The sequence below is a fragment of the Cebus imitator genome, unplaced genomic scaffold (assembly GCF_001604975.1).
Source record: "Cebus imitator isolate Cc_AM_T3 unplaced genomic scaffold, Cebus_imitator-1.0 Scaffold124, whole genome shotgun sequence".
Taxonomy (NCBI): Eukaryota; Metazoa; Chordata; class Mammalia; order Primates; family Cebidae; genus Cebus; species Cebus imitator.
This window is the reverse complement of record NW_016107439.1, coordinates 4,526,904-4,543,091: the sequence shown is the minus strand read 5'-3', so window position 1 is coordinate 4,543,091 and position 16,188 is coordinate 4,526,904. Positions and strand designations below refer to the sequence as shown.

General features: G+C 35.9%; 2 protein-coding genes across 2 annotated transcripts in view; one reads left to right on the top strand and one right to left on the bottom strand.

Moving 5' to 3' along the window:
* The window catches only part of FRYL (FRY like transcription coactivator), a 180,764-nt gene that overhangs the window by 2,326 nt on the left and 162,250 nt on the right, over positions 1–16,188 (bottom strand). Inside the window, exons 55-62 of the mRNA XM_037742590.1 lie at positions 16,159–16,186; positions 13,374–13,581; positions 11,451–11,600; positions 10,668–10,766; positions 5,248–5,316; positions 2,809–2,826; positions 1,613–1,723; positions 70–260 (exon numbers count right to left, since the gene is read on the bottom strand). Of these exons, the coding sequence (XP_037598518.1) occupies positions 70–260; positions 1,613–1,723; positions 2,809–2,826; positions 5,248–5,316; positions 10,668–10,766; positions 11,451–11,600; positions 13,374–13,581; positions 16,159–16,186 (874 nt within the window). The remainder of the gene's footprint in view (positions 1–69; positions 261–1,612; positions 1,724–2,808; positions 2,827–5,247; positions 5,317–10,667; positions 10,767–11,450; positions 11,601–13,373; positions 13,582–16,158; positions 16,187–16,188) is intronic.
* LOC108312397 (lactoylglutathione lyase) lies at positions 8,222–9,148 on the top strand. The gene has a single exon (XM_017540312.2). The coding sequence runs from the start codon at positions 8,275–8,277 to the stop codon at positions 8,827–8,829; it is 555 nt and encodes a 184-aa protein (XP_017395801.1). The 5' UTR covers positions 8,222–8,274; the 3' UTR covers positions 8,830–9,148.

Below are 16,188 nucleotides of genomic sequence, written 5' to 3'. Positions count from 1 at the left end.
GAAAACCTAGTATTACTGAACTTCCAGTCTAATTAAAAAGCATCACCTTTAAATCCCGTCACATTTTACCTGAAAGCTTTGACTTGTGCTACAGCTGATATAAATTCCTTATTTTTCAAAGTTTCAATTAAAGAATGAATGGCAGTTTCTATAGTAGTTTGTGCAGCTTTGGAAATGTCAATTTCTTCGTTTTCTGAAGCAGACTCAGCTTCTTTGAGGATACTTTCCAACTGGGCAAGTTCCTCTGACATGTTGATGACCTAAAACAAATGCATCTTTGAGGATCTATTCGTATGTTTGGTAACAAAAACATTTAGTTGGCTACAAGGATATACCTGATGGTAGCAGCACTGTTTCTTTTATTTTAAAGATTATTTAAAAATATTTACCTTGGAAGAAAGGGCAATTATTATTTCAAGTTCTCCATTCTGTAGGAGCAAATAAATTCCACCAAGTAGTAGTCTTGAAATGTTCTTGATAAAGCGATAAGTTGTAATAAATAAATGTCTATATTGGTTTTAATATTACTACATTTTGGATAGTAAAAATACATTTACTGTTATGGGGGAGCATGAAAACAATTTGACAGTAAAGTCTTTAGATTTTAAAATACGATTTACCCAGGGCATTTTTATATAAATATACATATATATTTCTTTTTACAGATTTAATGACCTTAAGAAATTAAATCATTTCCCAAGTGATAGTTTTATTACCAGCAGATAACAAGGGGGGGGAAAGACTAAAGTCAGCATCTTCGAGGATATGTATTGATTTTCAACATTCAAAGTGTTTTTTAACAGGTTTATTCTGTGTACATTAATAGAACTATATGGGCCAAACCTGGTGGCTCATGCCTGAAATCACAGCACTTTGGGAGGCCAAGGTAGTGGATCACCTGAGGTCAGGAGTTCGAGACCAGCCTGGCCCACAGGTGAAACCTGTCTCTACTAAAAATACAAAAAAATTAGCTGGGCGTGGTGGTGCACGCTGGTAGTCCCAGCTACTTGGGAGGCTGAAGCAGAACTGCTTGAACCCGGGAGGTAGTGAGTTGAGATCGTGCCATTGCACTCCAGCCTGGGCAACAGAGGGAGACTCCATCTCAAAAAAGAGAACTATAGAAATAAAAAATGTTGGGGGGGTCGGGGTTGATAATATAGTTTATGTCTTTATTGAACTGATGTGCTTTATTTGACTATTTTCCGAGACAGGGTCTGGCTATGTCACCTATGCTAGAGTGAGTGTTACAATCACAGCTCACTGCAGCTTCTAATTCCTGGGCTCAAGTGATCTTCCCAGCTCAGCTTCCCAAGTCACTAGGACTATAGGTATGTGCCACCATCCCCACTTTTACTTGACTTTTTATTACAGATGATCTGTTTCTGCTATGGAAACCTTTGGTTTTGAACCTTTTACGAGTGCTGGATATATGCTGTCTTATTTACTCATAGGTCCTGACAGCATATCATTAAAAAAGAAATTATTCCTTAACTGGAAAAAAAAAAATCACTCTAAGTGACTTTTGACTTAAGCTATTCTAACAAGTAATATATGTATATTTTAAAAACTTTCTAGAATCGGTTACCGATGCCTAGTACAACTGAATATTTACCTCTGCTTCATTTTTTATTGTATTTACTTGGTTTATAAGTTTACAGTAGGCCTGGAACAGAAGCAGCAGTTGAAAATGCAATTTGTATAATCTTCGGCAGAGCTCCAGTTCCTAGAAATAAATAACATTACATTAAATTTAGGTGTTATGTTCTAGACAGCATATTTCCAATGAAAATTTATAGTTAATGTTAAAATTGTCTTGTTGTTTATTTTTCTGCAGTAAGCAAGTTAATATGGTGTGAAGCTGATGAAAGGCAGGTGAAATATGCTTTAAAGACTAAGATTAAAATAATAAAGATCACTGCTAGTTACATAATTCAGTTTTAGTGTTAAGCACATTTTTACATTCTACAAATAGACTGTTACAGCAGGCAATTAATAGGATACTTTAAAAAGGATCAATTAGAACTTAAAACTTTAAATTCGTAATTAAATAATCTACAAATGCATAGACTTTTGCCCTCATTGAGATGTAGCTCTCACTGCATTTATCAACAAGCGCATGATACCGGATAACCTCTTACCTAAAAAGTAAGAAAAGCTTGTCTTTAAAGTGAGGTCATTTTTCTAAAGAAAACCACTTGGTAATCTCATTGAAATGAAACTGTGAACTTAACATGCGTGATGTGTGAGCCAAGCACGGTGGCCCATACTTGTAATCCTAGCACTTTGGGGGCAGATCACTTGAGCTCAGGAGTTCAAAACCAGCCTGGCCAACATGGTGAAACCCCATATCTACTAAAAATACAAAAAAATTAGGCGGGCATGGTGGTGGGCACCTATAATCCCAGCTACTGGGGAGGCTGAGACAGGAGAATCGCTTGAACCCAGGAGGCAGAGGTTGCAGGGAGCCATATCGTGCCTCTGCTCTCCAGCCTGAGCCACAGAGGGAAACTCCATCTCAAAAAAAAAAAAAAAGAACATATGTACTTTGATTTTTAAAATTAAGAAATTTAAAAGGAGCTATGTTAGTTATAGATGTAAGAAAAAAGGTGACTGCTAATTTTATGTATTTCAATATCTCACTATTTTAATAGAACCAACATTTCATGGATTAGGGCTTTGCAAAACTGAAGCACGTACTACTTGCAGTCCATGACAAAACATAGCTAGGTCACAAATGGACAAATGGCAGATGAAAACCAGTTTGTCTGGCAAGGGTGAGTAGTCTATAAATCAAGACAGGTCACTTACTGCTAGTATTTCCATTTGCTAAGCAAGAAGGTGATCAGGTCACAAAAAATACAAAGGAAGAAAAAGACCAAGAATTAGTGTAAGAAATCATTTTAACTAAGGTCACAGATGTTCCAGGCAAACTGAAGAACATATATTTATACCCCCCAAAAAACTTTATGAAGTTATTTCCAGAATAAAAGCTTTCAGTCATTTACTGCAACAATTCAGGGTATTTTTAAACACTTTGTCAAAGAATAATTAAATGATATTTAGGCTATGACTTCTGTGTAAAAGCCACAATGGCTAAAACTGTACTATAGTGGTCTTGGGAAATGTGGCTATCCAGGTTTAAAAAAGAAAACAAAACCCAACTGTAATAAAACTTCCATTTGTAAACTAGAAAACTTATGATTAGAAAATAAGAAATTAATTACCATTACAACTAAAAAGAATTGGCTTATAATCATACATAATAAATACTTACCCATCACCCTCAAAAGATTATCTCTGGGGTGGCTCATTCCAGGCTTCCTATCCTATACTGTCTAATTAGGTCCTACTTTGCCATAATTGGTGCTGAACCACAGGGTGGAATATCAAAAGCAGATGTGTGTTCTAAATTGCATTCCTAATGTAGTTCAGTAAGTTTCAGAAACTTCACCTAACTAGGTTTGAATCAACATAATGTATGTAAAACATAGTGAAAAATCTAATTTATGGACTGTCTTAAAAACTAGATGAAAATATGTACAGCAACTTGGATCTGGTCTCATTAAGAGGAGAATGACTCTTAATTAAAACAGCAATTGTTATGCTGTAAATGTACCTTCTAAAAGTCATTCTTAAGCCTGCTTTTCTAAATAGTTTCCTGTGAAGGACCGTTTCCATAATGTTTATTCCTATCAATTTAGAAGGGATTTGCTAAGTAAGCAAAGGTGAACTTTAGCTCCATGCTGCTTACCATAAATTACGTGGAGAGTCATACAGTAAACATCAGTTGAGCACAATCCAAGGTCAAGCATATTACATATCTAAATTTCTGAGGGTTTAGTGCATACAGTTTATTTCATACGGAAATCAACAATTTGAATTTTAAATACCTCTCCCACTTCTATTAGCATAAATCAAGTAGAAGTGATTCTATAAGCATATATGCATAGGCTCCACTTTGGGATATAATGGAACATAAACTGCTGATAAAGTTTATGATCCATAATTATAGGAAATAACACAAATGTAATGAATTCTATAGCTCTGAATTACCAGCAATTACTTAAATATGCTAACAGTACGGGGTGTGTGTGTGTGTGTGTGTGTGTGTACATTTTAAATTAAGTATATTAAAATTTGCACATTCTCTTTCATTCATCTAACAAATATCTGACTGCTTATTATGTAAAAGACTATACTGGTACACAAGGAAAGATCAAGTTGCATAAAAAGGGTCTTCCACCCTCAAAAAAGGTGAATATGAATGGTGAGCTGACATATAAATGAAAGTGTTTAAAAGTTCAATTTCCACTTAGTAGATAACCTCAAGCTATGTTAACTGACTTGGTCTTGGAGATGGATACCGTTTTATTCAAAGTACAGGGGATATAAAAAAAATTACTTAATAGTTACATTTCTTGATGAAGCCATGCCGTTAAAACAGATGCAATTAAGCAATGGCAAAGGCAGAATTAGAGCCAAAGAATCTTCTGGTCTAGGGTTAATTCCTTACCTTCATTTCTTTACACAGATGACTTCACAGTTTCTTTTTTACATTAGTGCAGGATTTAGAGTCAGCCTGCCTAGGTTTGAATCTTGGTTTCACTATTTGCTAATTTTAGATAAATTAGCTTCTCTGAGCCTCAGTTTCCTCATCTTCAGAACCGGGATAATTAGAGAACTACTTGACTGAGTTAAGTTGCACTTCCATTAGAATAATTTGTAGGCCCTAACTTAGCCTCACTTAACCACAATGTATGTATTTATGTATGTGCACCTTTGTAAGAAAATATATTGCTATTTTCACTGAGCCTTATATTAGAGAAAAGCATAATTTATCCAATTCTAATTTTACCTTTGAAAAGGCTAGTTTGGATGCATTATAGCATATTATTCTTAGGTTTGCTTTCTTGACCAGACAATTTCTCTGGAACACTAACATGGGACAAGTTTTCCTTTTTAAGAGGCAGATGCAACTAAAAGCCTATCTATCTGGACTGTCCAGATATCCATCGAGCTTATCTATTGAATGTTATTAAGCTTCAGTCACAAGCTGGTTCATTTTTATTAAAGTGAATTTTTCATTACTAAACCAGTGTTTCATTGAGCTTTTACAAAGATTGTTCTTGATAACCAAAATGAAAAGTTTTAAAATATTCTTTGTTTCTAATCAAATAAGGACATTTGAACATATGCACTGTTTTACCTGATACAGAAATACAGCAAAAACAGGAATAAGAAACTTACTTGTCCATCTGTGCTTATCCTATACATGTCTTCTTTGGCACCAAATGTCCTCTTACAATCATCTAGCCACTAAAAATAAGTAACAGTAACATTTAATATGCACAATGAAATGGGTAATATAACAGCCTGTCCATACACAACACCAAACTTGAAGTTAACTTCAAGTTCTAGGACTGGTTGTAGACCTAGACTTTTACCTCCATTCCAGCCAAATCAGTTACATGGAACTAACAAAAGCAGGGATAGCATTAATATAACAAGATACACACACTTGTCACTGCTAAACTAACAAAAGCCAACGAGCAGTCTTCCATTCTAGGGATCTGTGATGTTCCATTTCAGTAAAGGATATTCTTCATTTTGCAGGTTTTATGAAAATCTTCACAACCTATGCCTGACCTTTGCGTAACGTAAGACGGAGAAATGAGAGATGTGCTTCCCCTCTGGTCAATTTAATAAAAGCAATTTAGAATTAAGCGGGTCTGTTTGCTTATGAGAAGCGTAATTCTCAGAAGACCAGTGTCAGTTTTCATTTGTGAACCAGCAATCAAGTTCCATTTTAAATCTTGTTTTTCTTTTTTTTTCTTTCTTTTTGGATAGTGATGAATGGCAAACATTTCCAAACAATACTGGATGTAGAAGCCAAATGTGGTTTTTCCTTCTCTGGTGATATTCCTAATGTTGATGTAAAAGTACAGGCTGGGTGTGGGGGCTCTTGCCTACAATCCCAGAGCTTTGGGAGGCTGAGTGGGGAGGACTACTTGAGGGCAGGCATTCAAGACCATCCTGGGCAACACAGGGAGACCCTGTCTCTAAAAAAAATAAATTTAAAAAAGAAATACTTCAAAAATAATTTAAAGCACATTTTCTTCAACAAAATATAAATAAAACAATAGTACTGTGGTGTAGTAGAAAAGAACGCTAGAGTCACAAAATTTCCAAGCTGAAGTAAAAGCTAAGTGCCTTCAAGGTAAGCTCCTACCTTTGGACAGATTGATAGTATCAGTTGGTTTGACTTCTTAGTTCTTTTTTATTATATTATTAAACATAATACAACTAATATATTTAAAAAATCATTAGGACTTTGAGAAAAACCACTAGCTGCATTAAGCAGCTACTCTGAAAATATTTTAGTATTCGACAGTTAACATTCTCTACTGTAGCTGATGCTCTACACACAAAGAATTAAAAGTAGACATTTCAGTTATTTCAAAAATGATGTCTTTGACCCTATTTTCCTTTTATTCCAGTCTTTCAGATTTCACTGGCCCTTAGGCTATTTGCTTGACAGCATCACTGAAGAAAAACATGTTAAGCTTTTCTGGTGCGATACGGCTGATGGCAGCCATTGTCAAAAGCTATCAGCGGATTTCTTTATATCAGCAAAATGCAGTTGACATCTACATGGAATCTGTGCATTCAAACAAAATGTTAGAATGTTTATATACTTAATTATCATCCCTTGTCCAGTTTGTCCAAGTATACTAATGATTTGAAAAGAATAATTTCAGTTGATTAATGGCTTATTTTTATACTGTGAATTATCATCCCTTGTCCAGTTTGTCCAAGTATACTAATGATTTGAAAAGAATAATTTCAGTTGATTAATGGCTTATTTTTATACTGTGTACCTAGTGATACAGCCTTTTGGGGGCACTATTCAACATAATCATTGATGATTTTTATTCTGTTAAAAGGTAAACCCCAACCATATACTCCTTTGGCTGTACACTGGCCTGAGGAATTCAGGTCCAAACCTTTCCAGTCAGTGCATACAAGACACAGTAAGTAGCTTATACACAGAACACCATCCCGTTCACATCTAATCAGTCTTCCTGTCATGGCATTTTCTTTATTCAAGGTTCAAATGAAGGTTAAAATTTAACTGGCGAGGTTCTACTTCTGAGTGTGATGGAGTAGCCTGTATAAGACCAATCCTGCAAGGACAGCTATGGAAGAATCCTATCAGCAAAAAAGTCAGAGTTAGAGAAAAGTACTGAGGTGAGCTCAACACTCGTCCCAGTGCTGACTCTAGGTATATTCATATTCACGTTCTGCACATAGAGGTTGAACAGAAAGCAGTGGCCTAGAGTTTATGCCCTACAGTTTCACTGCGCTGGGAAAATGGTTTTCAAAGATAGTGAGATATTGAGAGCCAATATCCTGGAGAAAAGAGAACTGCAGAGAAGTTACTCCAATAGTCTCTGTGCAGTTTCACCTTGGGACACTTGCTGTTCCTGCTTATCATGTGCAGGAGGAACAGTTAAGAAACCACAAAGCAGTCCCTGGGAGGCTGAGAAGGTCGGCAGAGACTGCTGGTCTCAGTGCTGGAGAGAGAAAAACCATTCAATTCACTTGTGAGCCTTGGCAGTCTTGAATAATAATAATAAAAAAATGTATAACTCAAAAACCAATAGGAAAATTAAATAGAAGGGCAAATAGTAAATATTTTAGGCTTTGCAAATCATATAGTCTTTGTTGTAACTATTTAACTTACAGTGCAAAAAATAGCCACAGACAATATGTAAATAAACCAGATAGCTGTTTTCTACTGTCTAATTTTACTTACAAAAATAGGCAGTGGACCAGATATAACTTGATGGCTGTAGTTTGCTGACCTGGATTCAAGAAGTTTGTATGCACTATTGTTTGAATTTCCATATAAATTTTAGGATCAGCAAAGATTCTGAGACTTTGAATGAGACTGCATTAAACCTACAAGATCATTTTAGGGGGAAAATGGCATCTCTACCATATTGAGTCTTCTAATTCATAAACATGGTAAATAGTCCTCCATTTATTTAGGTGGTCTTTCATTTTTCTCAGTAATATATGCAGTTTTCTGTATAGAGGTGTAGCATATCTTTAGATAGATTTATTTGTAGGTATTTGATATTTTCCTATTATAAATGGTATCTATTGCTTTAAAACCAACCAACCTAAAACTTAATGGCTTTAAATAACCAAAATGGGTGGGTCGCTGCTCCGTTCTTTGGGTCGGGTCGTTTGTGATACTCCACCGCAGCCATGGCAGAACCGCAGCCCGCATCCGGCGGCCTCACTGACGAGGCCGCCCTCAGTTGCTGCTCCGACGCGGACCCCAGTACCAAGGATTTCCTATTGCAGCAGACCATGCTACGAGTTAAGGATCCTAAGAAGTCACTGGATTTTTATACTAGAGTTCTTGGAATGACGCTAATCCAAAAATGTGATTTTCCTTCTATGAAGTTTTCACTCTATTTCTTGGCTTACGAGGATAAAAATGACATCCCTAAAGATAAAGATGAAAAAATAGCCTGGGCATTCTCCAGAAAAGCTACACTTGAGCTGACACACAATTGGGGCACTGAAGATGATGAGACCCAGAGTTACCACAATGGCAATTCAGACCCTCGAGGATTTGGTCACATTGGAATTGCTGTTCCTGATGTACACAGTGCTTGTAAAAGGTTTGAAGAACTGGGAGTCAAATTTGTGAAGAAACCTGATGATGGTAAAATGAAAGGCCTGGCATTTATTCAAGATCCTGATGGCTACTGGATTGAAATTTTGAATCCTAACAAAATGGCAACTATAATTTAGTGCTGTGAGAATTCTTCTTTGAGATTTCAGAAAAAAGGAAACAATGTGATTCAAGATATTTACATAACAGAAGGCAGAAGCATCTAGAACTGATGGATCACTGTCCCAATTCAAATTATTCTTCAGTCCATTTCCCCTTCCTATTTCAGCTGTTCTTTTCACCTAACTGTTCATCGTTCTGGTTTTCAAGTAGTGCTTTATCTTATGTCCTTGAATATAGTTGTATAACTTTACTTTTTAGGTAGTAATTAGAACAGTTCCCTTCAGAGGCTGCATTTATCTTCTTATGCCTCCTAAATATTACTTCTCTTCAAGTCTGCCTTTGAATTATCATTTTCAAAAAAAAAAAAAAAATAACCAAAATGAATCTATATACTGGCTGGGAGTTTCTTTTGGCCTTGCCTCAGGTCACTCATGAGTTTATAGTCATTTGATGGCTTGACTGGGGAAGCAGGCGGTTGAAGATCCAAACTGGCTTCACTCATATGTCCTGCACACTGGCTGTCAACTGGAATGCCTCTGTTCTCTCCTACATGGCCTTCTCATCTTCCAGTAGGCTAGAGGTCAAACAGTTTCCCAGAATTTATCCCAGTTTTACTCTGACTACTATGATGGCAAAAGCAGACACCACAAAAACCACTTTAGGACTAGTTTTGGAAGTTACACAGCATTGCTTCTAAACTTGATTGGTTAGAACAAATCACAAGGCCATCCCAGATTTAAGAGATGGTGAAATGGACTCTCTTGATGGGAAGAATAGCAAAGTCATGTTGCAAAGGGGTGTGGCCACAGAGAAGCATCATTCATTGGGACCAGTATTGTAACAATCTACCTTTGCTTCCAGTAGGCAATGATTTCTGAAGACACAAAAACCATAACCATGATGGAAAAGACTGATAACCTGGACTTATTAAAATTAAAAACTTGTGTGCATCAAAAAATGCTACTAAGCAAAAATGCTAGCCACAGAGAAGGAATTTATCTTTGCAATACATATATCCAAAAAAGGGCTTGCATTTAAAATAAAGAGCCCCTACAAATCAGAAAAACCCAATCCATTTACAAAAATGAGCAACATACTTGAAGCCACAATTCACAAAATACCTAAATGAGACCCATAAGAAAAGGTTCTCAAATATTAGTCATCAGGGAAATGCAAAATAGTATCATGAAATACCACCCCACACTTCATTTTTCACAGGTCTATACATGTCAGATATTTACTACTTATTAATGAAAGACCCATCTCCTAGAAAAATAATTCCCCATTGTATGCAGTTTGTATGAAAGAGGTAAGCTATCTTTTGTTCTTTTGCCCCTCTCAATTGAAAACATTCTGGATTTACTCTTAGGGAAGGAACAGAGCTACTCTGTTTTCAGTGCCAGCTTGGACTTGAGGAAGCCTTTCTTTGGAGGTGCTATCTAATTTACTACATGCATTTTTTCTCCCATTGGTTGCACACGTACATGTACACATCATGGGAAAAAGACCACAGCTTTGTCAGAGGTTCAGGATTTCCTAGACCACAATTCTCTAATGCACTAAGAAATATAGCTTTGATTTTCCCACTTGGAATGCTGACAGCAGTGATATAGTCTCCACAAGAGAAGGTTTTTTACAAAGCTATGGTTTTCCATTGTGCTGTTAGAGGGCCGACTTTTAAAAGCCAAAGGTAGGAATTTGCTGGACAGAGAGCTCAAAGAGCCTGCTGCTCTCTGGAAAACCCTGAGGCAAGTGCTAAGAGGTCTTCTTTTCTGTCTGGGCTATTCTGCTGCCAGGATTACCCTTCCAGTGTCAAGAGCAAACCACTTTTCGCATATGGTAAAAAGAGACTGACCTGCTCAGCTGCTTCTCTTTTGGAATTGTATGTATCCAGGTGTTCTTGCAACTCCAAAACCCCAAACTTGAGTGTTTCCAGCAAACCACATGACATTAGCTGTCAAATCAGAAATATTGATCCAGGTTACCATTTCTGATCAAAATCATAAGACCCACAAAGTCATGAGACTTTTCAGTCACGGAGTACCTGTTAGTTGGATTTTGGACATTCTCTTAACTCTACTCTGTCCCATACTAAGAGCTGACTTCTCACTGAAACAGCGTAGGAGTGCAGCGGGACTTGGGAAATGTCAGGAAGGACCAAGTGTTTTCAAAGGCTGGCTAAGACGAGAAATGCCATGCCAGACCAGTACATACATCAAAGGTTTCAACCCTGAAGCTTGTTAAACCTTAGTTCTTTAAATATCTTAATACATAATCTAGAAGTGTGCTTGGAAGTAAATCAGGAAATGACCACAGATGACTGGGTACTTCACGGGGGAGGTTTAGCCATCTCCTACCCATTTTTATTTAAGAATAAAAAAATTATCCATCTCTAGATCATGGCTTTTTACCTCTCCCATTTAGGACTCTATGGAGGGTAAGGGCAGGAAGGGGTCAGAATCGGAAATAGTCACAAGTTGCTGCATCTAATATACTAGAATTATAGTTTGCCAAATATATTCATGTTGAAAATATGAACCTTCACACTATAAAATTCAGAATTACTTAGAAAAAAAGACTTACTAAATAATGCCACTCAAATGTAGTCTTTATAATAAATCTGCATGTAAAAACTTACTGTTTCAGCATCCACAAAGACTGTTGGGCATTCTGAACACATCATCATCACGTCCAAGGAGCTTTTAAATTTGGTACCAATGCGTTGCAGACTCTCACCAAGAAAGCTGACTGCCTCATTAGTTATTTCTCCAAACTTTCTTTGTATTGTCTATGGGGAAAAGCAGAAGAGTTTAGTGTTTCCTAAGAAAGACTTTTTCACCTTTAAGTAAAGAAGCATAATAGGGTAGACTTTTAAAATTATAATGGTATATAGAATTTTAACCATTGATCTGTAAATCCATATTTTTAGGTATTAAGAAACAATTTCTAAAAAGAAAGGTTTACAAAATAGTATTACTGAAAAAATGAATGATATATGCCATTTATCTCCCTATTCTCAAGATTTTTTTCATCAAGGGGCAGACAGATGGATGCATGCTATACATCCTTAGCAATAGAAGTCCTCACCTGTCTGAGGAAGTTGGTCATCTAAAGTTATTATCCGAAAGAAACGTTCAGTAAATGTAGTTTACAGGCTGCCATCTGGCTTAACTTTAGGTAAAGTCATAGAAATGCATTAAGAGTAACATCTTCTCAGGGTTCAAGAATATTCATTTCCATGAAACAATCTGACACTGCCTGACTCATAGTAAGTCAATCAATTAGACTGTATTATCAGTAGTATAATTATTATATCAATGGTTAAAGTATACTTATATATGTGTTCACTGTTAGGTGGCATTATGATTGATTAAAATAAAAAACATGATCAACAGTTTCAGCCATCAAGAAACTTACAATATCACTGGAAAGAAAAGACTGAGTAGAAAACCAAGTAGTGACGCGGTAAGTACAGAGTAAGCGCTCCTGTTAACGAACGCTGAAGAACTTCCATGAGAGTGAGCTTGGAAACTGAAGTGGTTGGGAAAGCTTCGGTGAGAAAATGTATTTAGCCGAGTCTTCCAAGATGGGCAAATTTGGGAGGAGAAAAGGGAGGAAAACTGCTAGATAGTTCAGAGGATAATGACTTAAATGGTGGCATTTTTCTGTGCCTTAATTTCCCTCTCTACTGAATGCTGAAAATAGTATCTACATTCCATAGTGGTAGAGGTATGAGAACACTTACCAAAAGGCCATTTAGCATAGTGCCTAGCATGTAGTGGGTACTCAATAAATTTTAGCTTATATTGTTATCATTATTGTGGGGGGAAGCAATCTTAACAGCTAAAAATTTTAAGGCCCTCACAGAGTCATAAAAGTGTCAATTACGGCCGGGCGCGGTGGCTCACGCCTATAATCCCAGCACTTTGGGAGGCTGAGGCGGGTGGATCACGAGGTCAAGAGATCGAGACCATCCTGGTCAACATGGTGAAACCCCGTCTCTACTAAAAATATAAAAAAAACAAAGCTGGGCATGGTGGCACATGCCTGTAGTCCCAGCTACTTGAGAGGCTGAGGCAGGAGAATTACTTGAACCCAGGAGGTGGAGGTTGCGGTGAGCCGAGATTGCGCCATTGCACTCCAGCCTGGGTAACAAAAGCAAAGCTCCGTCTCAAAAAAAAAAAAAAGTGTCAATTACTTTAAGCCTTTATTATAAACTGATTTTTTATATATTGACTATAAGCTCCTTAAAGGCAGAGCTTAGGCCCTTATTTCTTTGGTATCCTGATGGTGCCTAAGCATACTGCAGAAAACATATCAGATGTTTTGAAGTTTTATTCTAATTGCCTTAAGGGAGAGATCTGTACTGGTCATTGTGTAATGTACCAGCAGTACCACAATGTCACAGTGTCAATGTAAGTAATACCACTAGCTTAGAAAAAAAAATTTGTCAAAGAAAATTGGTAGGAATATTAAAATTGGAGATGCTGATTTTAGAAGAAAAACTATAACTTGATTAGGTAACTATAATATGAATTCAGAAACCCTGAAGCTCACTGACCTGAAACAGCCGAGAAAACACATGAAAAGTGAACACTGCACAGGACCCGTCGGTGTCAGACAGCATCTGATTGACGTGGCAGCGCCAGGCTTCCTCTTCATTATCATATGGCACAGGCTGAAAAGCGGCTATGATGGCAGAAAGAAAGGGTGACGGCAGAGGTGACATCTGTACTTCTGGAAAACCATCTTGCTCTTCTTCATCTTGACTGTTAACACAGATATCACAGATATAATACTATCTCAGAAGAAAAGAATAGGCTCAATCACATAAGATAGCTTAAGTCATTTGACAGGTTATCTTCATATATACACATTGATTTAGAAAATGTACAATAACCTAAATTTTGTAAGAAAGTGTAAATAAGTGAATTCCTGTTCTTTCTAGTTAGCATTTTTAGAATTAAAACTCTAATTTCAAGCAACTATCTTAACCCAAGTCCTATAATATGTCACCACTATAGATTAATTTCAGTAACTTCTATAAATACTGATTAGAATGCTTTCATTTTAAATGGTCAGTTTTGGAGGCTTATTTGAACAGCCTCACATTGGTGATAATATTTCTAAAGTTTTGATCCTGGTCTTTTGTTTTAAGGGCTATGTTAGGTGCCTTATATGGATAATTTGATTCAGTCTTCACAACTATATGAGGATTAGGTTCTATTATTATTTTTATTTTAAAGATGAAACAAAAAGCTCAATGAGGTTAAATAATGTGTCTACGTTACTGGGTAAGAAATGACAGAGCCAGAATTTGAACCTGTGACTACAGGTCCAAATGCTGTTAGCCAGGAAACATACAGCTAGCTCAGCTATTTCATGAGCACACATTATGTTCCTAGCAATATGGCCGATAACAGATTTGACTCCAAAGAAATGTAAGACCTGCCCATTCATTTCCTTCAAATAATTTATAACCTATAATCCCAAAAGTCAGATTATACAAATAAAAATGCAATGGAAAAAGATGAAGATGTATTTAGGTAGGACATTGTACAACTCTCAGCCAAAAGATGAAGTATTTGAGTCTGACACGCCATAAAAAAGAAATGTGTTATTCAAGGTCTTAAAATTGCATATTTCACATTACAAGCTAGTTCTATAAGGCTTTACAGAAATTTTGGAGCAATGCATGTGGAAGAGAGGGACCCAAGTAAAGATTGGAGAAAACAATCAAAATTAAGCAGACATCTTAAATGAAAACAAATGAAATCTCGAAAAGGTTATTTTTAAAACTGTCACTGTGGTGACTGATTTTAACACATATACTATAAGCTAGAGTAGATAACCTGTACTCTTACTAGGAATGCTCCACTCTATTCAGCTGCAGTACTTGGCCAAAGTCGAGTGTTTGGCCTTTTAGAAAGCCAAGTAGTTGAATAGTATCGTTTCTGGCATCCCTGAATTTGTGCATGATTAATGATTCAGTGGTTGCATGGGCTACTGCCATATTCAAATCAGTAATATGAAAAAGGTTTATCACTGAGATTTAATATCTGATTATATATTTTCAAATGTAGATAGGTATTCTAGATACACTGATAGTAAAAAAAAATATCTGATGTGTTATATATGTTAAAACTCTATTATCACATGAAGTATAAAGGTATAATTTTTATTTTAAGTAAAATTCTGAGAGATTTAAAAATATAATCTTTTCTTCCATGAGCAAGACTAACCTATAATGTTTGAGGATGTACACTTGGGTGATATAAAGAAATGTGAGGAAGTAATTACTATAAAGTCAAGGTCATGGTTGGTGAGTTGAAATTGGATGAGGCTTCTAGGGTGGCTGGCAAAGTTCTTTCTTGAAATGGGTGGTTGTTACAAAGGTGTGTGCCTTATAAGAACCAGCTAAGCTATACCTTGGTGTTATACAGTTTTATGTAGCTATATTTTATTTTACTTTAATAAAAATAAAGTCCTGAGCTAAAAAAAAAAAAATTGTGAAATACTTGATTATTAAATATTAATTGTATATAAAAACAGTTACCCAGAAGCTCCAAATTGTTGAATGGGGAAATAGATACACTCACAGAGTATATGAAGTTAGATGATACCTTTATAAAAAAAAAACAGTAATATTGAACTGCAAATATTTATGAAATTTAAATAGTGGATATTCTATCATAATTCTAACTGTTACAGAATTATTTGGTATATGAGTTTTAACAGCCACCAAAATTTCCTTTAAAAACTATATATAATAATTAATTATTCAAGTTAGCCCATGAGTGAAGAAAAAGTTCCATTTGAGAATTCTTCATACTTTGTGGTAATAAATTTTCAATGTATGGAGCATAAACATTTAAAAGGAGAAACCTAGCATCTAAGAAATAATTATTTCTGCCTATTACAGATATAAAACTTTAAAAATATGACCATTGATCATGAAACTGTAAAAATTTTTTGGATGTATTTCAGATTTATATTTTGGTATCATGGAAGTTCATTCCAATATGGAGTTTAACATTTGGCATCTGCCAAAATAGATATTTGGTGTGCTCCTAATTGTGGAATACCGATTATGATGCTTTGAAAATGGCCTACTTGTTTTTCTTTATGGGAATGTCCATAATCGAAGAAATATCCCATTAGAGTAAGGCATTTTATCTTTAAAAATGAAGATAGTATGATTCTAGACTAAAACACACAAAGTATGATTACAGACTGAAACACACAAAGAAATGAAACTAAGTAAACTGGAATTAGAGGGGCACTCTTTGGAAGGAATAGGGGAAGAGTATCACCTCACTATGGTGTTTGTGATACTGTATTCTCACCTAGACAGTCCAGAGAAATCTGCTTCTTCT

Excerpts from the sequence above, each read along its gene's own strand:
- LOC108312397 (XM_017540312.2), top strand. The coding sequence starts at position 8,275 with ATGGCAGAACCGCAGCCCGCATCCGGCGGCCTCACTGACGAGGCCGCC.